A 24,547-nucleotide genomic window follows, 5' to 3' on the forward strand; every position below is an offset into this window, starting at 1 on the left:
AAGGAATTGCAATAGGCAAAGGTTACTTCAAAACACTGGTCAGAAATCTAAATGATGCTGATCCCCAAATGCAAGAACACATGCACATACACATTCTCAGTCTGTCTTTTCATACATTAACACATACCAGGACAAAACCATGCAGGTGCACATATGGTACCTTCCCCTCTATTTCTAACATAAAACAATATGAAAAGGGGGGGGAAAAAAAGCTTAAACATACCAAAAAACCCAGTAGCAATACAGGTCATAGTAAAGCTTTATTTCTTTACTTTTCCACTACAGAAGTCTCAAACATTATGTACAAAACCACATAATCCCACAGCTCCTTTATTTTTCCCTCCAGGTAGACCGAGACCAGCCTGTCTGCTCTCATACAGCATAGCAGCATCTAAAGATTCCAATGTTGTTTTTATACAGAATAAAGTAGACATAACTTAGGAGCTAGAAAATTTAAATGCTGTCCAGAGGATACTGTCATCGCAAAATCATGGATGGTAAATTGGGGTTTGTGGAAGCTATAATGTGCCATAGGATTTCCATACCTCAATTACCTAGGAGCTGAATTCTTTCCCATTTTCTTTTTTCTCCCCAGTCTTTTCTGTTTCTCCCTTTATGAAAAGCGCAGCTGACATTAACCCTTGCTGATAATCTAGCCCTGCACCCTCACATCTGATTTTTCAACTTAATTTTCCTGTCAAATATCTTGACTGGCTGATGCACCATCTCCATGCAACAAACTCTTCACGTTGCCAAAGTGCATATGTGAACATTCACAAGGGCACACAATGCAAATTAAAATACCACAATCCTTCCTCCTTCTCAAGAAAACTGCTTTCTTCTCTCTAGGCAGGATTCCAGACTGCTCAAGATGAGTCAAACATGCCAAACTCCAGGTAAAGGGAAATTAATTCCCGTTAACCATTTTCTTTAAAGAGTAAGATCTTTTGTGACTCCTTAGAATATCATTCATACTACTGCTTCTCCAGAAGCAACGTAGGACTGCAACTCTGTGGTAGCAGCCAACAGTGACAGAATAAATCCCATGTGATTTGAGCTGGAGTTGAACAGAAGCACTTAAATATGCCATCACTAAACAGCTGAGCCCACGAGAGGAGGATAACACAGGGTCACATTTTTAAACCATACTGGTTCATGATTTTGCTTACTTCTTACAAAAGAAAATATTACACAGATATAAATTCCAAGCAGCAAGTGCTGGCTAAGACCATTCTATCAGATCAGCAGTTGCTCTTATGTAGCTATGTGACTATGATTACATCACACAAAGTAACCTATGTGAAGATTCACAGGACAAGACTACTGCCAAAACAGGTAGTTAACCTTCTCTACTAAAGATGTGCATGGAAATCCAGCAGTAAACTGAGCACATAGTTAGATTTTCACAGAAGATATTATTACAAACAATACGTGTAAAGCAGAATGGTTCCAATGACTGAAAAAACAAGGATCAGCTTTTTGTTCTAATATGCAGCTTAATAGTTTTATCTGGAAAAGCAAACAGCAAGCTGCAGTAGCTCAGCATTCCCTGCACTATCCTAAACAGAACAAACAAAAACCAAAACAACACACACTTAAGACATTGAGCACATAAAGATTTTGGTCAGGAATGCAATCTCTGAAACCTAAACAAGCGCCATTTTGCAATGTAACACTGATAGTATCTTACATCCAGAAAAAAATATATATATACAATTCGATTTCAAGAACATCAACCAAACCGTAGCTGTATCAATACAGAAAACAATTAAATTTGTTTTGAAATAAATATTTGACATACAAAGCGCATACAGTGAGAAGGGTCACAGTAAATTACTAAGGGAGTTACTTGCTCATTCACTGAGAAAAGCCCCTGGTATTTCCAATTTTATACCATCAAATTTATCATTCCTGCTGATTTAAGCACAGCACTAAACAAATATGGATCCCAATGCTTTCCTTCACAGGTACTGGCATGGATAATTTACTGCAGTGATCCAATTTGAAAATCAGTAGGGACCGGTAAATTGCTGCATAAAAGAAAGAGCGAATGAGGTGCTTTTTCCTTAGTGTCAGCAGCCTGTGATTATTATGTTTATTAGATTTTCTTGAAAGGGCTTCACATTTTCTCAAATATGCAGGAGAACTATATTTCCCCTCTGAGCCTTACATTAGCATTTTGTGCCTCAGTCCTTCAATGCAAGTAAAAGATGAATTTCTCAATTCATTTGAGAAATTTGTACCATCTGGATGGCACAGAGCTAAGCTATGAAACTCCCTTACCTGGGCAATATCTGCCATTATCACAGAGCTGGCTTTTGCAAAAAGTTTAATAAGTAATGCTGACAGTTCATTAAAAAGGTATTGTTGAATCCACGTTTAAGATTAAATTCAATCACATGATCCACACTGATAACGTATCTTTGATATAAAGGATAGAGATACACTATTTCAGTATACTCTAACCACAAATATAAGCAGCAATTATAGACAATTGCAACAGATCGGCATAGCCTATTAAAATCTAGCACAGAAAGTGCTCATGATCTCACAGCCACATATTTCTTCCCTCAACAGAAAGACACCAGAGCCATACCGAGCTCTTGCAAGTACGAAGCAGTCTGTGACATTTTAAAGGAACATGCTCTTCTAGCTCTATGGTCTTTCCCAGCTTTAATCTGAGCACTGCAAGATACGGTACTTTTTGGAAACAGGACCAAATCATACATGGTATAGCAACAAATCACCAGCCCCTCCAATGCCCAATTTTTGTTTTTCCCTCCCATTGTTTGCTCTGCTAGAGTTCTTATATCACTTCAGGAGATGAACCTTTCCTCGCACACTTCAATTCCTATCTGTAAAATGGACAAGAACTATACTTGCTTAATTAGAGATCTGCACAGCAAACATGACAATATGGGAGCCTAATGATAAAAAGGAAAAGATGGATACGCATTAGTGGGTTACTTTGTGTGTAAGAAATCCCAGCTGGCAGTAGCTGCTCCCAACAGACCCAACTGGTCCTGATGTTTTATTTATCTACAGGTGAGAACAGAACAGGTTAAGTATTATGCTAGAATATCACACCTACAACAGACCTGTGCACAGCAAGGATTGCACCTACCCAAAAATGTATCCAACATCACTTTTAACTTATGGAAGTTGAGACAATAAAAACAATTACCAGTGTGATTCCTATCAGTGGGAACAATAGCGCTATCTAGTAGGCAACCATTCACCATGACAAAAGCTCTTCTGCTTCATATTTGGGGTTCACCACTTTCTGCTATTACAGATTTCTGTTATAGCGAGCTGTTGACAGCAAAGTAATATGAATAGTAACAGTTATTAAGGAAGTAGGCACATGAGCAGAATGTTTTTTGTTAGCATTGAGAAAGCTTGGTTTTACCAGGAAGGCAACATAAGGCTACAATAAATAAAAACAAAGTTGATGCGGAGTGCAGGTGAGCTGCCTGGTTTATTTTGCTTGGAAATTATTCTTATCCCTTTATTCAATACTTCTGAGGCACTCCTCTAAGTTTCACCAGGCCACAAGCAAAATCCAGGCCTCAGTTTTGTCAAGCAGCTTTTGACAAAGCCAAGAGAATAGCACTAGCCAAACCAAGCTCCTTCTATGACAAAACATTTCTCTGCAACCCATTTTAATACCACTTATCAAAAAAGTGCTTGTTTCACATCCACGTTTAGATTTGCACTGTAATCTCATTCACTTATTCCTTTTAATCACCTTTCCCCATTCACAGAGCTGCATCTCAGACTTAGCAACCTTCCGTTACAGCAGCAATATATTAATTCCAATTCACACTCAAATTTAATGACAGCATATAGTTAAAGAACAGTAGACCACACTCACAGCAGCTGTCTTTGATCAGAAGAACTTGCTCAAAAGAAACATGTTGTTATGCTTACATTAACTACCAAAGCATTTATTTGCTTTCTCTTTCCAGGATGGGGGGGTGAACTTAAGATGCCCAATTCAGAAGCGAAGAGTTGAACAGAGCCTGATGTCACCAGTCAAAAACATATAGTTTATGAAAAGGTCTAGAACAGTGCTTGAAGAGGTGAAATGGCAAAGAAGCAGGTCTAGATTTCTCCTCTGAGATCATTGCTGTAGTGCCTACTTTTGGGTTAAGCTTTGAAGGAAAGAGCAATAAATTTTTGCACTGTAGAAGGCAAAAATTTCTGTAATATGACTTAGAGATGCACAAGACACTGAGTTGTCCCATTTCAAGAGCTGCAGTGGCAAGTGTGCACGCATATAAGCACAAGACTGCATTCTGCTCAACTTCAAGGTTCAAGTATCAGCACATTCTGTTAAAACGAAAATAAGCTTGAAGAGCCTAGCAAATTACATTTAACACTCCTTTTATTGCAGTAAAAATTTTAGGTTTTATAAAATCCTCAAGTTACAGGATATACACATAGTGAATCTTGTTGCAAGTCTTAGCAGCTGTAGAGCAGTACTGCATGCAGTTGTTTATGCAGTATGCGAGTGTTCTATAAATAAGTAATCATGTTCAGAAAGCAAGATGCGAAGTCAAAGAGTATCATATATTCAGTTACCAAAAACAGGTCCTTATTAGTACCAAGAGGTTGAGCAAAAAATTATGTGTAAATACACGGTTCTAAAATTGCAAGCTAAAACATCTGAAAAGGCCAAATTACATCCACACTGCAAACAAGATAACTCAGTAGTTACATTCTTTGCTCTGAGAATGTTTTCAGAAGTGTTTCACATTTCTCTGACCACAGAAGAAGAACGCAGTACCTTAGGATTTTTACAAAAGGCCAATTATCCCATTTAATTTTATGTAATTAGAATATTAACATTAGCTCCAGTTAAGATTAGGCAAATACTTTGCCTTGAACTTATGGAAAGACATTGTATTCGGGCAGATAATACTCTTTTTCCATGACCTACCTTTCAGCTGCCGGGTGAATACATAATCGGCACTCAACTTAATATTCACTTCTGTAGTCATGATGCTGCCTTCACATCAGTCATAAGATGGATTTATGCCAAAAAATCCTACAGCAATTTGTTTCAATAGCTGCCTGAACAGGTGCAATCCTTTATGCAAATTTCCCATTACAATAAGAGTCTCAGAAACTGGAATAACAATTTATACAGAGCTAGCTACAGATTAATCTTCTAAAAAGCAGACATGCTTGAATTACTGCAGTCTCACATTTGTGTAGACACAAGAACACATCCGCAATGATTCTCCAAAAGTTACAACATTTACATTGATTAGTTCACTTAAGAGATGGTTAAAAGTTTAAGCATTGCATCTTTGTCTGAAAAGCCTCCAGGTCAGCAATTTGGCTTGGTAAAACATCTTGTTTTGACAAGACAGCTGAATCCTCCATGGTCAGAGCCTTGAGATTTCCCCCAGCAACCTAACAGAAGGCTACATCATAACACTTCTGAGCTTTTACCTTATCTTTAAATGACATGAGAATAGGCTCTCCCTCTGAAAAGGCGTCAACTATACCAGCTTGACAACCTTTAAATGTTGTTTAATTAAATGTGGGCAATATTTTTCACTGAATATAATAATTTGGACAATAATTCTATATATTTTTAGTAAGCAGAAGAATACTGTCCAACATGTACTGCCTAGGTCTATGTACCAGTGCTACCTGCTAGAGAAATCCTACCATAGCAATGGTTCCAGCTAGTATAAACCTATTATGCACAGGCTTCTTAAAGAGTTTTAATCAGCATCCAACAACTAATGATTTCTAAGAAACAATTCTGCAAGACTGGGCACGTTTAGGATAGAATGCAGCTACTTTTTTTTCCCACCAATTACCATATAGCACAGTAATTTTAAAGTTCCCATGACTTACATTTGATATGCTAAATTTTATATTATCTCCAAGAAAAGCAAAGACACATTTTTATACAGCCTGGAGTGAGATCAGTGTAAAACCAGAAATTTAATCATCAGCAGAAGTGCCAGCTGCTCATAATGTTCACAATAGACGCGTGTCTGAAATTTGGCTATGCAGCAGTTGGTGCCAATCTGCTTATAAAGGAAATGCTGCTGAGACATAGTCTTCTTACAAAAACAGGGCATGAGGGCTTCATTATTAAATGTTCAACAACAATTCTCAACTCAGTGAAGAGAGTCCTGCAGGGAAAGAAAAAAAAAAAAAGAAAAAATTTAAATGCAGAATAAAAATCATGTAACATTCACCAGAAGAAACTAATATCTAAATCACCTTTTTAATTCACTTACTTTGTAAATAAAATAATTACAGGCTAATTCTAGTTAGCAAGTTCTTTAGATCAACTCAGCGTTGCAGCATCCTGCAAGAATTTCAGAATTCCTGCCCTTTAAATGCTAATATTTATTAATCACCTTTAACTTAGCAAAAAACAGACATAGAGACAGCAGAAAAATTCCACATTCAAGCAGAAAAAAAAAAAACAACAACAAAAACCCACACACCAAAAAAAACCCAAAAAAAGCCACTGCAGGTAGGCTGGGAAGAAGAACGCTAATTTCTTCTAAGTAGCATTAAGATTCAGGAGGCAATGAAAAGTGGTGTGTTTGAGTTGTTTCTCATTAGAATGCAAACAACCCTGCACTCTAGATTTAACTTTTTAAAAGAAACACTTAAGAAATAAAACCTGAAACCCTAGAAGCACTTCAAATTATATAAAGTTTGCTTTCATGCACAACATTTATTTACATAAAAGAAAGTATCTTCACAATTTTTTTAATACATGTAATAAGACTGACTTCTTTTTCCTCCAGCTGACATTACACAAGTTTGTACGTGTCTGTTCGTGTACATGTTTAGCCTTAGAGAGACCAAGAATCTATAAATATCTTCCTGATAAATGTTTGCAGAATGATTAAAAGACTCTTCTCATAAAGCATAGATTTTAATTATGCAAACATGTTCTGCAAGTTCCCATTCAAGGATGGCAAAGCACTTCAGATAAGATCAGTTATATGAAATAAATGTTACTCTAAAGCAATTCCGGTAATTCTTTTTTTTATTTAAAGCAAACATATATACATGTCCAGCTGTTTGTTACACCCTATAATTATCACTTGCACAGGTTGTGGATTCGCCTCCTCTGGAGATACTTAAGACCCACCTGGACACCTACCTGTGCAGCCTGCTGTAGAGGGCCTGCTTTGCAGAGGGTTTGGACTCAATGATCTCTAGAGGTCCCTTCCAACCCCAATAATTCAGTGATTCTTTGATTTAGTATCATGTGTCATGCGTCCATTATGGAACGAAAAACTTCTGTATGTCTAAATGCTACACTGTTAAACACAAGCTTCCAAAATCAATGTGGTGCTTTACCTGCAGTAAGGGTTCCTCCGAGAAGAGTAGCGTAACGTTAGAAACCTGTAGTAAATGAATGGCTGGAGCAGACTCCCTTGACCACTGAAAGAGAACAGAGAAATAGAGGTTAATGTTGATTTAAATAAATGAATGAATGAAATAGAGTCAGGACTTTCTCTAACAAAACCTAGGAAACTATCCCAGCTCAAAAAAGCCAGACTGGGGCTGCACTTGCTCAGACAATCTAGATCTGACAGCAGAAAACATTTATATCCATGCCTTTAACAACGGCAGAAACTTTGAGAAATGTGGCATCACTGCATTTCTGGTGATGCATAAAGAATTAGAAGTGACAGTGCAGGATAGTTCAATATTAAGGAAAAGCTTGCTGGACAAGCACTAAAACTGCCTGATGTCAGTAGTCCAAGTACACTGAGCTTTTCCAGCTCACAGCATAGTTCAGGTTATAGAAGCACCATGTTTATAGTAACTTTTGGAAAAAAAATCTTAGAACACAACGGAGACTATTATTTATGTATTCATATTTTAAAGTTAAATTAACTGTTTCAGTTACTCTGAAATAAGATCTTTGTACTTCATGAAGTGGCTGCTCCACATGACAGAGCTGCAAGTCAATACACAGCAAAACAGAGAAATACCTTGAGCTTATTTGACTGAAGCTTCTTTAAAGAATGTAATATTAAAAATCTGTGTCACCACATCGTAGTTCCAGAGTGGGGAAAAAAGCAAAGTCTTGTATTTGTATGGTATTTACAAGCAATTTCACAGGCTTCAACAATTTGTTCTCTAAACTCCCACTACAGTTGCATTTAACCTTTTTACTGTTTTCCCATTTGGTATATCATCTGTTACAAGTTCCTAATACATGACTTATCAACTAGCTCCATTCCACACACTGAATTCCATATAGAGAGGAAAAAAAGCAAGATCTTCACCCCAAAATTTGAGAGCACTCAAATGTTTCAGATATCAGATATAGATAGCATCCATCAGTTGGTAAGTGGCCTTAGAAGGAAATAAAATCCATCGGGGCTGAAGCATTTAAGTGTTCAGCTACCCAAATGTAAGACAAATAATGCATTCCATCATCTTACGAGAAAATAAACTCCCCTTCTACTGCCTTTGAGACCACTCAGGACAAATGCTCTCACTGTGATATGACATGATACATATATCATAATACAAATATTCCCTCTCTGAGTATTAAAAAGAAGCAACTTAAACTTCAGTGATTGGCATACCACTACATCTATGTGACGTCAGTAGGATTCCAACACATACTTTCTTAAGATCCCCAGAAAGAATTCAACAGGCTGCACACAAACAAAGCAGGCAAACCCAAACAGAATAAATAAGGCTTTATGGTCAGAAGTAACATGGAAGAGGACATAACCTGCTCCTGCTTGCACTCTTCCAGTACCATGAAATTCCACGCTACTTCTGGGATGTAAAACCAGAAGTAAGAGTGAACAGACACTTTTCAACAGGGGTAAAGATCAGTATTCTGTTACACTGTCAAAAATTTAACAAACTGAACAAACACAAGTTAGAGACCTGAAAAAAACTTTGTTTGACTCAACAAAGTCACTCATGCTATGGCCAGGGAGGTGGTGGAGTCTCCATCTCTGGCAGTGTTCAAGAGGCGTCTGGATAGGGAGCTAGGAGATATGGTTTAGCGGTTTTCTGTAGGTATGGTAAAGGGAGGATGGTTGGACTAGATGATCTTGTAGGTCCTTTCCAACCTTGTAATTCTATGATTTTATGAAAGGGAGAGCTGCTTTTTTGTTAAATGCCCAACTATACCAGAATGTTCGATTTCATGATGCACCACCTTGAGAAATCTAGGAACCAAACTAAACTTAAGCTTGATCAGACAACTACACACATGCAGATCCCTGCAACCCAGAGAATTACCTGCAAAACGCAATCTCATGCACAAGGTTCCTAATTCTGAAAATATTAATGATAATTCTTACCTGAAGAGCATAAAAACTGTGGCTGGCATCAGAAAAATTTCATTGCAAGCAATGAATTTTAGAATATTCTGTTGATTAGCACTCAGTTTCTCTAGAAGATTTCTCAGAAAGGGCAGGCTATTATAGCCTCGTGCCTTAAAGAAAAACATAAAATATACAAGTCATATCAATCTTCTTCAGCATAAAGTAGCATTAACATCTACCATTTATGAATCATTTTAGCAAGTGATTCAAATTAATACTGCAAAGAACACTTTTAAGAAGCACAGAGCCCCCATTAGAATAACCACTAACAATCTCAGGAACCATAGGCACAAAAAGCTTAATTAAAAATAAAGCGTGCTGTAAATTCCCCTTGCACACATTCTGTGTTTAAGTGCACAGGGCTGGCCAGCAGCCTTATTCTGTCCACTAGGATGAAGTGCCTATGGTAGAAGACAGCCCAAGTAGGAATACTGGATGCTGGAGATACATTAAGCTGTAGGAAACCATATATTAAGCAGGTGTTTCACCTGACAAATTATTTTTGCTTCTTAGCCTCACCCTGAGGTTTGTTAATCTACAACTGAAATAGAACATTTGACTTCATAGCTTATGGTTGAGCCTGAAAAGATGGAAGTTTGGACCTCACTGTTACACACGAGTGGCCTCCTTCAAAGGGAACCATTTCAAGACAAATAACTGGTGTCAGCTTCAGCATATTACTGAGTTATAACAGAAGGAAAAAAACAAACCAGCCAACCTCTCAGATTGCGTGCTGAGATTCCATACTATAGATTCACTCTAACTCCTCTAACGTAGCTGAAGCCACAGCTGCAACTCCCAAACTTGCTTATGAATCCCATGTGCACAAACAATATTAATCATATTGTATACCATGCCATACTTACATCAAGAACCTTCTTTGTGTACGTGGCAGCGTGAAGCAAAGAGAACAGCAGAACTGGGAAAATACTCACTGAAGCAAGAATAAGGAAAATTAAAGACTGAAGAAGTGTATCATTTCCCCACGATATTATGCAAGAGGTTGGCTGGAATGAGCAATACTCTAAGTAAGATACATCTATGTTTAACATCTATATTTATAGCTGTTCCATTTTCTCTTTATATCTTTGCTATGCATTTTTCTTTGGTTTAAAATCAGTGTATACATATGTATGCAAAAGTAGAACGTACACTATTATTATATACCAGCGTGCTTCTAATGACATGCATTCTTTCTACATGAAAGACATGTAGGTTACTACTTAAAATCCACCATATACACGTACTCACCACATTTTCATAAACAGATGCTACAAAATGCACTTTATCACCAAAGAACATGCAATTGCCAGCAGTTTGGAGAACAAAGACATAGATGTTCCTCTGCCAGAGACATTCTAAGAGTAGGACATTAAGCATACACACAAAGCAGCATGAGGAAGCGCTACTTCAATATCAGCTTTGACGAGCCACAGGAATAAGCCCTTTTTGCAGAATGCTTAGTTACTGATCTGAAACAGTTACTGCAGAATAATTGCATCTCTACACAATATATGTCTTTTAGAGAAGTTAAATATAAACCCTGTATTGGTCATAAATGAAAGTTATCAGTTTCTCTTAAAGGATCATATGAGGTTGGTCATAAATTCAGAGAGTTCTAAGTTTCAGGAAAAGAAAATGAGGATCAGAGACTGCAGCGCACTATGCACAGAGTTGATTAATCTGAACATGGATCAATCCTACTCTACATAGAGTACATACTCTAAATTTTTTTTTAAGTCACAGAATCACAGAGTGGCCCAGGTTGGAAGGGACCTCAGGGATCATGAATCTCCAACCCCCCCCCCCCACTGCAGGCAGGGCCACCAACCTCCACATTTAATACTAGACCAGGCTGCCTAGGGCCCCATCCAACCTGGCCTTGAACTCATCCAGAGACTGGGGATCCACAACCTCTCTGGGCAGGCTGTTCCAGCATTTTACCACTCTCATGGCAACAAACTTCCCCCTGACATCCAACCTAAATCTTCCTTCCCTCAACTTAAAACCATTTCCCCTTGCCCTGCAACGGATGCAGCATGGATGATGAAAAGAATCAAGTTGTTAAGATATTTAAAAACATCACCAGGACAACCCAAGCAAAGGATACTTGTGACAGGGTAGGAATTCACAAAGATAAGAGAGTAGAGCAGGTAGTGGCAGCTGTCCTCCAGCAAAGCCTGGGCCAGAAAGGCCCTGCTAAGCTGGAAGTGCGGCAGCCTTTGGTGTAGTCGGAGTGCACTAGTGAGAGCATTTGCCAGCAAGGCACGCTGATAGAAGCTTGCTGCTTCATGCAACCTGCAAATCATCAGAGGAGACGTTACCATATGAACCAAGCCCCTGTTCAGAAGAAGCCTTTCACCCCTGAGAATTGCATCACAACTGCACAGTACTTTTCATATTTCTGTTATTGTACATAAGCCCTGTTACCAAAGGACACTTAAAAACCAGTAACAGTGACTTACTGCAGATGTTGAAGGTAAAAATAACACATTATTCCATTACTACATCAAGACATGAATATTTGCCAGTACTTGACAATTGCTGAGCATTTTCTAAACATATCAACAAATGTTTAAAGCCAACCTTAACTATGTAAACTAGTAAAATCTTTCTCACAAACCATCCCCACAAACTAACTAATAAAGTTACCCTTGGGTGGAGAACTACTCTATGAAAACAGGACATAGTCACGTGTAAACTTTTAACGTTTCACAATGTTAAAATACATACCCTAGAAGAGGCAGGACAAATAAAGCAGAGCAGTAAACTGTGAACAAGCGGGAAATCCACATTGCTGTATCCAACTTGTTAGCCATCAGAAATTGCTACGTTGAAAGATAACAACAGAAACACAACCCCAAATAAGTTGGCATCTTAATATTTACATACACTGAACGTTCTTCCTTCAGTATTGAATAGCAGCCTTGACTAGGATCAAATTATTGCCTGAAGCAAAGGGAGTATTTTCATCCTGCACGATACTAGAATCATACAACGTTATGATGTACTGACCAGACTGCAAATAGTTAGGCTGCCTCAGAATCAAAAGGCTCCTTTGTATCCTATATGAAAACACAGCACTGAGATCCCCTGTAGAGGTAGTGAGCATCTCCACACAGACCAACCTCATCGGGCAACTTCAAGAACTTCTCATACAGCATCTTCAGACCAAACTAATTGCTGTATCTATCACTCCATGGCTCATTAAAATCAAATTTCAAGCAGCTGGGCCTAGGAACACCACACATCTTATGGAAGAGAAGAAATAGCAAACTGAAACTAGCATGCCTGCCTTCAAGGGAAAAGGGCAAGGCTTTAAATAAAGAAATCAATGGAATTCCCAACACTCCAGCACTTCTCCTGTTTTTAAACACTGCTGAGCTACAGTCCCCTTCTCTCATTTACACATTCCCAACACGAGGAAGGCTGCAGCAAACCATGGCACCCTTTCAGTTACACACACCAGGATGCCGCCCTCCTTCCAGCTGCACTCCTGGCAGGTTACCCGTCCCTCCTTCCACATCTGTGTGCTTCATTTTGTGTTTGACTTCACACACTGATACACTTGGCAGAACGGCGGCACACACCACCACAGAATCACAGAATGACCCGGGTTGGAAGGGACCTCAAGGATCATGTAGTTCCAACCCCCCTGCCTGGCAGGGCCACCAAACATACACCTTTACTAGATCAGGTTGCCCAGGGCCCCGTCCAACCTGGTCTTGAACACCTCCAAGGACGGGGCATCCACAACCTCCCTGGGCGAAAAGGAAAGCACCAGAAAGCAAAGCTACCAAAGCTGCTCCTCCCGGCCCGAGGAACATCCCCCGGCACCGGGACCGCAGCCACCCCGCGGGCAGCACCAGGACCAGGGGGTCACTCAGCAGAGCCACCCCGCTCCGTGCCCCCACTCGCCCCGCACAGCCGGGCCTACTCCGCCCGGCCCAGCGCTGCTCACCACGGCTCCGCCGCCGGCTCCGCCTTGCATGGGCCCGTTCTGCGTAGAGTCCGCCATGACCGCACCTGCGGAGAGAGAAGCGCCTCAGCTGGGTATGGGATCGGGACGGCCTCCGCTTTCCACTTCCACTTTCACTCCCGGCCCTGCTCGGCCGTGCGGGACCCACCGCGAGCACCGCCGGACCGACCCCACGCGCCGCCGGGCCCTGCCCCGGATGCGATACAGCCTGATGTCACTTCCAGCGCCCCGTGCGGCCTGCCGGGCAATGGAGGCTCGCTGACATCACGTTACCCCAGTCGTGACTTCACAAGGCCTTGCCGGGGGCTGTGGAGCACTGAGCTGCTTTGCCCGTGTAATGACATCATTACACGCAGTATATCAGCATGCATTCATCATCATACGGCACCTCCGGCTCTGCTGACCCCTCTAGGCCTAGCACTCATTTGGTCTGTGTGCTCCCCACAGAGCTCAAGCTGTGTGAACCAGATCAGCGACACCGTTGTGGAGTCAGAGCTGGACGGCACAAGGCATATCTGTCCTGCTTGCTCTGTAATATGTAGCATATGCCTATACAACCCCTCTATAACTTCCTGAAGGGGGGTTGTAGTGAGCTGGGGGTTGGCCTCTTCTCTCATGTAATCAGTGATAGAACTAGAGGGAACGGTTTTATGCTGTGTCAGGGGAGATTCAGGCTGGACATTAGGAAGTATTACTTCTCGGAAAGAGTAGTCAGGCATTGGAATGCACTGCCCAGGGAGGTGGTGGAGTCACCGACCATGGGAGTGTTCAAGAAACGCTTGGATGTGGTGCTGAGGAATATGATTTAGCCTGGAAGTACTGGTAATGGTTGGACTAGATGATCTTCTAGGTCTTTTCCAACCTTGATAATTCTGTGATTCTGTCTGTAAAAGGCCTCAGAAATAACTAACATTCCTTTCATTGATATGTTCCTTGTCTTAATATTATATCACACACCTATGTGATTTTATTCTTGGTTAGAAGTCCCATGGGTGGAGTACAACTCCACTGAAGCAACTACATAGCAAAAGAAGATAAATAAAGAACCTTGAGAAGGAAGCCTTCATTTTTTTGGCTCAGTCTGAGCTCTGGAGTTTCACTCAGGGATGTGCTCCAGGTTCCCCCTCCTGGTGACACAGATTCAAGAAATACAAACCACCTGCTCAAGTTTCTAATCGTTCCCAGATGCTTTTAATTACCCCTCAGCAGGGAAAAGAAAAAATAAATAAAATGAAAGACATCTTTTTGGGGAAAGAGGCTGTTGGAATGAACAGCCACAATCAGCCTTATTTCTGACTTGTGATGATTAAACTTAAAGACTGATTGGAACAGACTCAGGTGCCAGGAGAATGCGTAATGAAATATGTTCATAGCAAAATAAGTCAGCTGATAGGGTCTCAAATGTCACAACCATTACAAGCAAGTTAAGGCTTTGTGCTAATTAACACATTTCAAAGTGAAGATGCAGAATGTGATTTTACATTTCTTTTCCAAACCACTCATTTCTTGTTAAAGTGGCTGCAAAGCAGTCACAAGAACTGCCTGCTATTTTGGGGTTACTCTGCAGGTGGGGGAGATCCTGGGGGTAAACAGCGCTTGAGAATTGGAGAACATGCAGTAGACACATGGAATGCTCAAATGTGCAGTTAGAAGGCTGATAAACACTTATGTTAAACTGAAATTAAGGCTTTGAACACAGCCCGTGTAAATTAAGTTTAACCGTTACCAGATTGTTTTCCTTCTTATGAAATATTAACCTACCTAGATTTACATCTTTAAATAAAAGTGCAGCATGGAAATACACCTCAGAAAACCCCAGAGATTTAATTATGCCAAATGTAAATGTCACAAGGGGAATAAAAATAAACATAGTAAAAGAAGAAAAAGCCTTCTGCTGAGTCCTCAGTATTAGATATTTCACAAATAGCCCTGGGATGACAAATGCATGTTGCTGTCAGGAGTGCTTATTTAGTCTTTAGCATTTGTAATCTACAAACAATTGCATGCATACACATGCAGAACATTCACTTCTAGAGTCTAGTTTGTTGTCTGTCAGTCATAACATTGGATTTTAACATTTTACATTACTGGATGTGGCCCTGTGCAGACTGGTCTAGTAGCTGGCAACCCTGCCCACAGCAGGAGGCTTGAAACTAGATTATCTTATCTTGGAGGTCCTTTTCAACCTAAGCCATTCTATGATATCGCACTTACTTCTTGTAAAAGTTATCTTTCACAGATTGGCCTTAATTTCACTTAAACAGAATGCTAGCCTACTGTTTATTCCTAAAATTTAACTTGGAAAACTTAACTAGGAAATTAGGAAAACTGTATCAGGAAGATCAGACTTGGGTCTTTACTGCTGAAAAGTTGTCATTTTTTATATATCGATTTTCTCTTCCTGACATCCCTTTCATTCTCCATCTATTGTTACTTCTTGTTCGATATAGTCTCTCCCGTTGAGCAATTTGGACCTCAGTACTGTTCACTTCAACTTGAGAAGAAAACATTAAGTTGTATCTTCAGAAATTAAGTTTCAGCTATTGGCTTCTCCCATTCCCAATTCTTCTCTGCTATAATATTGCTGATTGAGCAGAGAGGAGAAGCAGAAATTGATTCCTATGTTATTAATGATTTGGTTTTGACAGCTGTAAGGGGGTTCTTTTGTACCATCAAGGCACCAGTTTGCTTACTTCTGCTACCACTGATGATTAATTGTTCGGAGATGTAGAAGAGTATTGTTGTAATTTACTCATCTATCTCATTAGCAATCCAGTCCCATTTCTCCTCCGTGGCAGTCCATATCTGAAATCATAACACATCTCTCTGTTTATACCCCAGTATGTTTATAAGCCCATAGATAATTATTGGCACTTAAGGTACTTAGGATCAGCATTCTTAATTTAAAAAAAAATGGATACTAGGAGGTACATTTAGACATTTCAGACATCTACTTCCACTAAACCACTTTGAAGCCTCAAGGAAAAGAGAAAACATGAGTATTTTCTGTAAAATATTTCACATGTTTAAAATATTTTACAGACAATAGATATGTCTGTAAAATACAGACAGTATGGAACTTTATAGACTATAATTATTAAATGAATTTGGAAAACGATAATAAAATGTGCACTGAACTTTACTTGTTGCATTCAAATTGGACATTTTATTCTTTTCCTAATGGTGTCACAACCAGTATAATACAGTTGTTACAGTCTTCAGCACCCTCAGTTCCCAAATACTTTAAAAGAAGCTGGTGTATCATTGTTTAAATGGTTTTCTGCACCTTGCAGCAAAGAGCATTTGAGGTTCAGATAATGATTCTTCTGTTTTGCACTTCTCAACTTGTTGCTTACATCTATATACAGATTTTAATTTATTTCTGACAAAAGAGAGACCATTCTTATAAAACCCAATAGCACTGCAATTCTTCATGGCCAAAGCAGCCCCATTGGCTCCATTATTTGTATCCATAGTGTATAACGCAAAGCTAAAGTAAGTTTTTATGCAAAGTTGTGATGAACAATTTGGTTCTTGTTTGTGGTTATCTCAAGCTGGCTCTCCAAATTTCAAGAAACAATAAAGGACATCGGGTCAATCAATGTCTGCTACATTTTTTAGAAGCAGAAACAGAAGTCTTCTGTCTCTCTCTACGAGATTGCTTTGTGTTTTCTTGCTTGATGGTCTGTACCAATATCAAATGTGGTTTTCTTTCTTTACCCTCACAGCTGGAGTTTCCACTCACCCTTCCAGGAAGGATTAGCCTTTGAATTAGTTAGTGCCTGCCAAAGCAGTTCAAGAGAGAAGCCACAACCTTGTAGAAGATGTGGAAAATAAGAAGATAGTCCTCCCTTTTCCTTTCTATATTTTTGTAATTTACAGTATTTCAGTATATTCCTACATTATTAGGATAGATGACACAGAAGCTACAAGTGTAAGATCAAATTGTTACAAAGAAGCATGATAAAATTGAAATATATTTTGTTAAAAGCAGAGATATGTGCTTGGCACGTAGCTGAATCAGAGAGCATTGTTACCTGTATATTTCATTTGCAACATACATGAAAAATATTGGAAACTTGAGAATGGAAAGATGGGCAAGTGTCTTTTTAATAAATACAAAGATTTTAGAATTCTGCAGCAAGATTTCAACAAATGGAAGAATACATTGAATTACAGATGCAAGCTTTCAACTACCTGTTCTGATTAGAAATACTGCTGTGGGAAAAACTGATAAGCATCCTCTAGTGTGCCCAGGGAAATACCTGGAGGTGTAGTGATTAGTGCTAACTGCTGAACTGAACATTGGGTTCATCGATACATAAAAAAAAGTTGCCCTTCCCCTGCTAGCCATGGAGTACAACAAACCAATGTAAAGACAGGGCAAGAACAAATCCCACGTCGTGAACTTTTCCAATGAAAACTTCCACTTGTGGTTACAAGAAGTGTTAGCTGTACATAGGCACAACAATATACAAAGGAATATCCCCTTTCTAAAATATCACCCTGACTAAACCTAAGCCAAAAACCTGCACATTTTGGCAACAGTAGCATTTGATATTGTACTACAACAATGAACTGAAGACCATTATTACAATTTGCTATCTAGTCATTTTCAGCAGTTACATTCGTGAACAGGGTTACATTTCTACCATTCACTCAGCATAAACAGATTTTTGCAAATGACTAACTGTAAGGTGAGAATAATACAAGGATGGTGGTTGTAAGGTAGAAATAATACAAGGACGGTAATAATACAAGAAGGATGGTGACATATATCCGAAAGGTTATCTAAAGGAGAAACTCACAAATATGGATGCCTTCAGTCTACCTGGAAAATACTGAGACTAGTTACCCAATCTCCACAAAGGACCAGTCTCAAAAAGATGCTACCTTAGTGGTGGCCAGCCCTTAAATGAAGTCTAGGAGAGGTGGAGTCAAGTTCCACCCCTTCCAAGAGCACGGCTGAATTACCCTCACCTGTGCTCCCACAGCTGACCCGACACTTGCCTCAGCTGATGAATCAGAGGTTCAGGCTGTGATTACCAGTTTCCCATATACAAACTAGTATTGCAAGCCACATAAACTGGCTGAAAGTGAACCACCAAGAAGTTTTCTTCTTTTACCTGAAGTTAATGCAAGCCAAAACCTAAATATTTTCTCTCAACACAACTATGCCAGCAAGAATACAGGAAATCCCACTCCATTCAGATATAAAGCCTTTCTTACAACTACAGCAAATGTAGGGACTGCAGAGTTTTTTTCTCTGACTTCATCCACAAGCATCTTTAGATTTTTAATTCCACGTCCGTCAGTATAATCTGCATTCTTAAGATTGCTACAAAAGTACCTAGGAAGTAGATGTTCTATCAAAATGCCTAATAAGACTGGAGAAGGTTTCAAAGAGAAGCTTTTGATTTTTGACAGTTACTCAATCCTATATGGTTTCCTAACTAGTGTAGGTTAGTGTAATGAGTCATTTCATTTATTCTATTTTTGTAGTCCTCTTGATCTTTTATCACCTACTCCAATGCTGAGCTTTCAAAAGAATATTGAGGTGAAAATAAACTACACAATCAGTAACTTTCTGCATTCTTTGTGAGATCCAAGTCAGAAATACATAGTCAAAGAAAACTGGAGGAGTAGTTAAGTGACAGTAACACTATGAAATGTTTTTATCATGTTATATTAAATTGTTTAAGCTCACTGGAATGACATGTCTCCTTTAGTTAAGTGGTTGCTATTTTTCAGTTGTGGACAGGAGTGATATTTTTACTCATCTGGATTTGTTCATTTAACAAACATGAAGCAAATGCTTCAAGGCTACCAGTTTATATAATTAATCTCTCTTTTTTTTTTATTTTATTCCATATAATTTAATTAGATTAATCAAGGTTTATAAGCATTACCAAAAAGGTATGTGCGTATTTTATCCAACAGGTTTTTTTTTTTTTTTTTTTTGTAGCCTCCAGTAATCAATAAGAGCTCAGAACTTAGGAAAGATAAAGAATACATGGAAAGACAATCAGGTTAATTAGATTTCTCCTTCCAAACAGTCATAGGTAAAGTCCATCCATTTAAATCTGATCTAATCGTGTGCTGAAGTGACCTGAAATTGAATGAAATCAAGCTGTCCATATCCTAGAAATGTTCTTACTGAGATATAAAAATCCTCAAGGATGCCAATTAGTCAGATACTCTACTGATAAGTCAAGAATAAGCTTCTCACTCTGTTGTAATGCTTCTGATTTATATATAGACCATGGTGACTAGTAATGGAAGCTTATTCTTTGAGGCCCATAATTTCTTATCCAGTTCAGTGTTCCATGTTATGTATTTCACAGTAATGAACTTCTCTTTCTTATTTGGCAATCCTGAGTTGCTTATATATAGTCACCGGTAATTACCTTATTGCAAAGGTATGATACAGGGGAATTGAGGGACAAGATATCTGGCATTATAAAAAGAAATACTTAAGCTGTAAAAAGAGGCAGGTGTACAAAATGAAGAGCTTAACACAAAGAAAGTTGAAAAATATTATGGTTTCTGAAATGCAACAGCTAACGGTCTATCAGTCAGTGGCATGTGGAATAGGCAGGAAGAAAAGCACAGGGAATCCAGGGACTGGCTGTAGAAAACTGTCTAAACTCACTGTTGGCTTCTTCACAAAGGCTTAATGAGGATTCTGATGAATTTCTGAAAATCAAGCAAATGCCCTTAATCTAATTTTCCTATCAAAAATAGGAAAGAGGTTTTTTTTTGTCATAGATAATACTGTCCTACATTAAAGTTTGTCCAAGATTACCATGAGTAATTATTTGGTAAGATAACATATCCTCTACTTTTGTTTTAATATTCACTAAGGTGAGGGTCTTCATTAAAAGCCTTGAAATTTGAAAAACGTGACATGCTTCTCATGTGATTCCTTCAGAATCATCTGTTTGCTGGGAGGAGCTGCATGTAGAGGTTAAAAGAATTCTGATAGGAACAAAGAGATCCAGTTCACATGACATGCAAAAAATCACATCACTACAACTGCACGGTTAATTCATATCCTGGGAGAGGTGCTTGAAGAAGAAGGAGCCCAAGCAATGCTCATCATAATTCCTCTGATGTCTTATTAGGGAAACAGCAGCTGAGAGAAGATGTCTTCAATGTATGATTTCCCAGTGGGTGAGGTGGGAAAGATTCAATGATGTTTGACCATTTAGAGTCATTTACACTAAGGATTTTTAAGTGGCACTCTAGATTTAAGACTGACAGACTGGATAAAAAGATGAATGGGTGAAGATTTAAAGGGAGAAATGTGATGTGATGTGCACACTAATTTTAGCACAAATAGGAAAAAAAGAAACCTTAAAAATAGATGTATTCTAAGATAAAGGACCGTCAGTCAGAAGGAAGTTGTAGCATTAAGAAGAAAGCTGTAGTAGGCGGTGTCCTTAATGAAAGGAACGTTCTTGAGGAATTGGAGATTAGCAATGAGAAATGAGGGAGTAATTAACATGCAGCAGGATTTTGCTCAGGGAGGAATCTGTATCCTTGGATAATTTCATGGCTCAGCTAGAAAAATCCACAGGTGACTTGATCTAACATTGGACACGGTCCTACTTTAAGAGGAAGGAGGGACCAGCTGGCCCCTGGGGTCTGTTCCAAACAACATTTATACCATTTTGTGAAAAGTGAGGGATTGAAGCAGCAAAGCTAAAGGAACTGGAACAACCAGTAATGGGCGTGACATCCACCATTGTAAGGGTAACAAATACATGATGGAAGAGCAGTCATGGTTGTTACATGAATACTGAAGGATAAGGACTCTTAAGGAGTCATAGAAATTAAAGAGAAGGGAAGAGTAACAAAGCGAGTTAATGACAGGATAAATATTCTCAGGAACTGCATCATTATGAAAAAAAAAAAAATGTTGATTTCTAAGATACAGATAAAAGAATACAGGTTATTAGTAACCATACAGTGCAGGTATTCTTAGATGTTACAGCTCTCAGGCTTTCTCATCAATGATGTATCAACAGCCTGAGATGTTACCTCCAAAAAGAAAAGTGAAAAGAACCCCGGAGTGAGGAATTACAAGTTCTTGTGGTTTAAAATAAATTGAACAATTAAAAAATACATTTATCATTTACAAAGTGGTACAGCAAAAAATAAAGTAAGCAGTTAATGAGTCCACCTATACAGAAGATATGCTCCTAATCGAACACCCAGAAACACTAATGGCCTCCCAGATGCTATTGGATCTTCCCTTCAAGATTCTCTTTGGTTTAACTTTGGATTTGTTTCGGACACCATCTAAACCAAGAAAGCCAGAACACTGTTCATCAGTTGTAATTCCAAGATAAGCTTTCCCACAGTACCATCCAATTCCTTGAACTAAGACAGAGCTACCATCTGAAATATGAGCAGAAAACAGATCAGGGTGCTTGCCCTCTTTAAATCCACTACAAAAATAACATGAATTGGTTTGGTTTGGTTTGGTTTTGGGTTTGGGTTGTTGTTTTTTTCCAGAACAGAGTATTATCCACCCAACAAAGATGGTACCAACTCCATAGCTGTTGATGGCCAAGATGAGGATGCTGACTGCCGAAATTAACTACTAGCCCACTACCAACTACTAACCCACTGTTTCAAGAAAGATTTCCTTTGCAAATGCTTTCTTAAAGATCTTGGTTTAAAATAAGCAAATAAAACATGTTTAACTGGTTTATCTATGTGTTTGTCTGTCTGATAACTGTTTGTTTTCCCAGAACAAAGATGAATAATGATAACAGTTTCAAGCCTAATGGCATTGTTATTCCGTCATGCCAATGTACACTTCTAAAGATTACACATGATCAGGTTTTTTTACAGCAGTTTTAAACCAGAGGCATCAGTGATAACGGTTAATTAATTCTGCCTGTGGTCATGCAATACAACAAGAGTTCTGTCAGCCTAGCATTTGTTTGTCTTAGCTCTTCATAGTGCTTATCAGAGGATTTATCAGCTAGCAGTAAAACTGGAAAACTGTCATTCAGTAGTCAAATGGGGATGAGATAAAAAAGAAGATAATGCGTAGCTTTCTCTCCTGGCTGTAATTTCAGATAAATGTTAAATTCACAACACTGAATCATCAAGCAGATGTATTTCTATTCCTGAAGTCTTTTTACTTCTGACATGAATATAATTTAGCACACTTGATGCATGAAAAAAATATTTAGCTTAGGAAAACAAATGTTTTTTGTGCTCTTGACTTGGTGTCCATCATGAGTACGCAAATGTATTTTATATTAATCCTCTTATCAGGTTAATATAATATTTTCCATTGTACAGCCCACAGAAGGGATTAAACATTGCAAGCCTGAAAAATAAGGAGAGCAGTTGACCAAATAATAGCTAAGGGAAAGGCATAATTAGTGCTTAGATATTTGACATTATGCCTAAAGAAAAAAATGGCTTCTCATCTCTTCTGAAGATACCTTGTTCCTCAGGAGAGCTGGGTTGCAGGACAGATCTGTTATCGTGATCTCCCTTTTCCCACTAGAAATAAATAATTAAATAATAGATTAAATTGAGAAGAACATCATATCAGATGCAATTCATACCTTCCTCTCACTAAATCCCAGTGAATTAACAAAGCCTGAGCAAAAAGTCAGTGACAATGTGGAAATTCACTATAAACTTATTTCTGAAGTACCTTTAGAAATTCTGCAGTTACAAAGAATTTCCTGTTACCTGGCAAATGGGTGAAAAAATATGAGTGAATTCACATTATCTGCAGTTTTCTCAAGGTTTTATTTAAGGATGATTTAATGCATTGTGATCTGCTAATTTGTATTCCATTTATACTGGTATAATAACTTCCCACATTGCCCTTCAGGTCAGTTTGTTCACAGTAGTCCAGTTTTCTAGATATCCAGAAACTGGATTGTGTCTACTCCTTGTTCTTGGGAACTAAATTAGGCACTGAGTTTGTTTGTTTGTTTGATTGTTTTCCAGTGAGCATTTACAGGTATGTGTTACATTGTTAATATGACCCCACTTATTCCAGCTAGAGCCTCAGTTTGCAAAAGCCCAGGAAATATGTATATATATATATATTTATTTGAGCAATTATAGAGTTCAGCAAAGTCTCCATAGTCTCCTCATTAGAAGCCTTTAGAGGTAATGATGACAAAAGCAGTAATGCACAAATGATAATGATTATAAAATAGAAGTGATAAGTTTTGTTCATAATTTACTGCATAGTTTTCTTGTGAGATTTCATTGGTGACCCTCATTAAGACTCTCCTTGTTCAGTGTGTAATCCCATGTAGCATCTAACACTGAAAAAAAGGCCAGTAGAAATGAATAGTGAATGATCTCAGGGACAAGAAGGGTAGTTAGAAGTATTTAATACATTGAAGGACTTTTTCAGTGGTGTAGGCACCACAGTGTTTCTGGCATCTGCAGATGTATAGTTGCATGATATCTTGAAGGAATGGTATTTCTCAAAGAACAGCAAAGTTTGCTAGAAACCAGAAATAGTGTGGGGGGATTCCTTCTTAAACTCTTAAGGAGACTTTCATGCTATTTATCTATTCTTTTGAAAATGGAACACTCATGCCATCTAATCACGACTTCCTTGGATTCTGAAAGTCCAGTAAAAGGGACACATTGATACCCAGTGAATAGAAAGACAGTATTGCATTTTGGATTTGATCTGTTCTGTGTGTTCTTTATATTCAACCCATACTGTTCAAAAGTTGTTTTCATGAACCTAGCTTATTCAGTTGCTAGTCATCTGATTTCATTCTGCTCTGTGGATCTGTGTGAATAATATGTCTTTCCTATTGGAGCACCGAGCATCAGGCTATTAAGCTTGAGAAATTCTTTAAATGATATCTGCCATATGTATTTGCCATGCAAATAGAGAAGCACTTCAGTTTCCATTGGTTGCCCTGTGTGTCAGTATCACAGCTGTTGCTGAGGCTGATGAAACGACTCCTTACAAAATGCTTTCGTGGCCTTAGTGCAAAGTTTCTGCCATAAAGGGATGTCATGAGCTCCTGACTTCTCTCCAAGTCCTTCTTGCAGTCTGACATGTACATACGCAGACAAGGTGTGTTAGAGGGAACATCCTTGGCAACATGACGTGTGCCTTGGACAGTCACAGAATATAAATATAAATGGTGAAGAGTCCACGCCTCCATGGCTCTGGGTGCACTCAGTTCTTGCTCATTGCTGA

At 38.7% G+C, this 24,547-nt stretch overlaps 1 protein-coding gene across 1 annotated transcript; it reads right to left on the reverse strand.

The window, feature by feature from the left end:
* Positions 1-241: 241 nt before the first annotated feature.
* TMEM33 (transmembrane protein 33) lies at positions 242-13,526 on the reverse strand. Its single transcript, XM_015862391.3, has 8 exons — positions 13,481-13,526; positions 13,315-13,379; positions 12,087-12,181; positions 11,464-11,651; positions 10,220-10,287; positions 9,330-9,463; positions 7,351-7,434; positions 242-6,158 (listed from the first exon to the last, which is right to left on the reverse strand). Exons 2-8 carry the CDS (start codon positions 13,369-13,371, stop codon positions 6,029-6,031), a joined length of 756 nt encoding a protein of 251 aa, XP_015717877.1. The 5' UTR covers positions 13,372-13,379; positions 13,481-13,526; the 3' UTR covers positions 242-6,028.
* Between the last annotated feature and the right edge of the window lie 11,021 nt (positions 13,527-24,547).

Source organism: Coturnix japonica, chromosome 4 (genome assembly GCF_054131305.1).
Source record: "Coturnix japonica strain WE chromosome 4, WE-NBRP24, whole genome shotgun sequence".
Classification (NCBI taxonomy): domain Eukaryota; kingdom Metazoa; phylum Chordata; class Aves; order Galliformes; family Phasianidae; genus Coturnix; species Coturnix japonica.

What these genes read in the sequence shown, in the direction of transcription:
- TMEM33 (XM_015862391.3), bottom strand. Translation starts at nt 13,371, where the DNA reads ATGGCGGACTCTACGCAGAACGGGCCCATGCAAGGCGGAGCCGGCGGC. An exon ending in GAGCCGGCGGCGGAGCCGTG is followed by an intron (nt 12,182 to 13,314) that starts GTGAGCAGCGCT and finishes CTTTCAACGTAG; the next exon opens with CAATTTCTGATGGCTAACAA. An exon ending in TTTGTCCTGCCTCTTCTAGG is followed by an intron (nt 11,652 to 12,086) that starts GTATGTATTTTA and finishes GATGATTTGCAG; the next exon opens with GTTGCATGAAGCAGCAAGCT.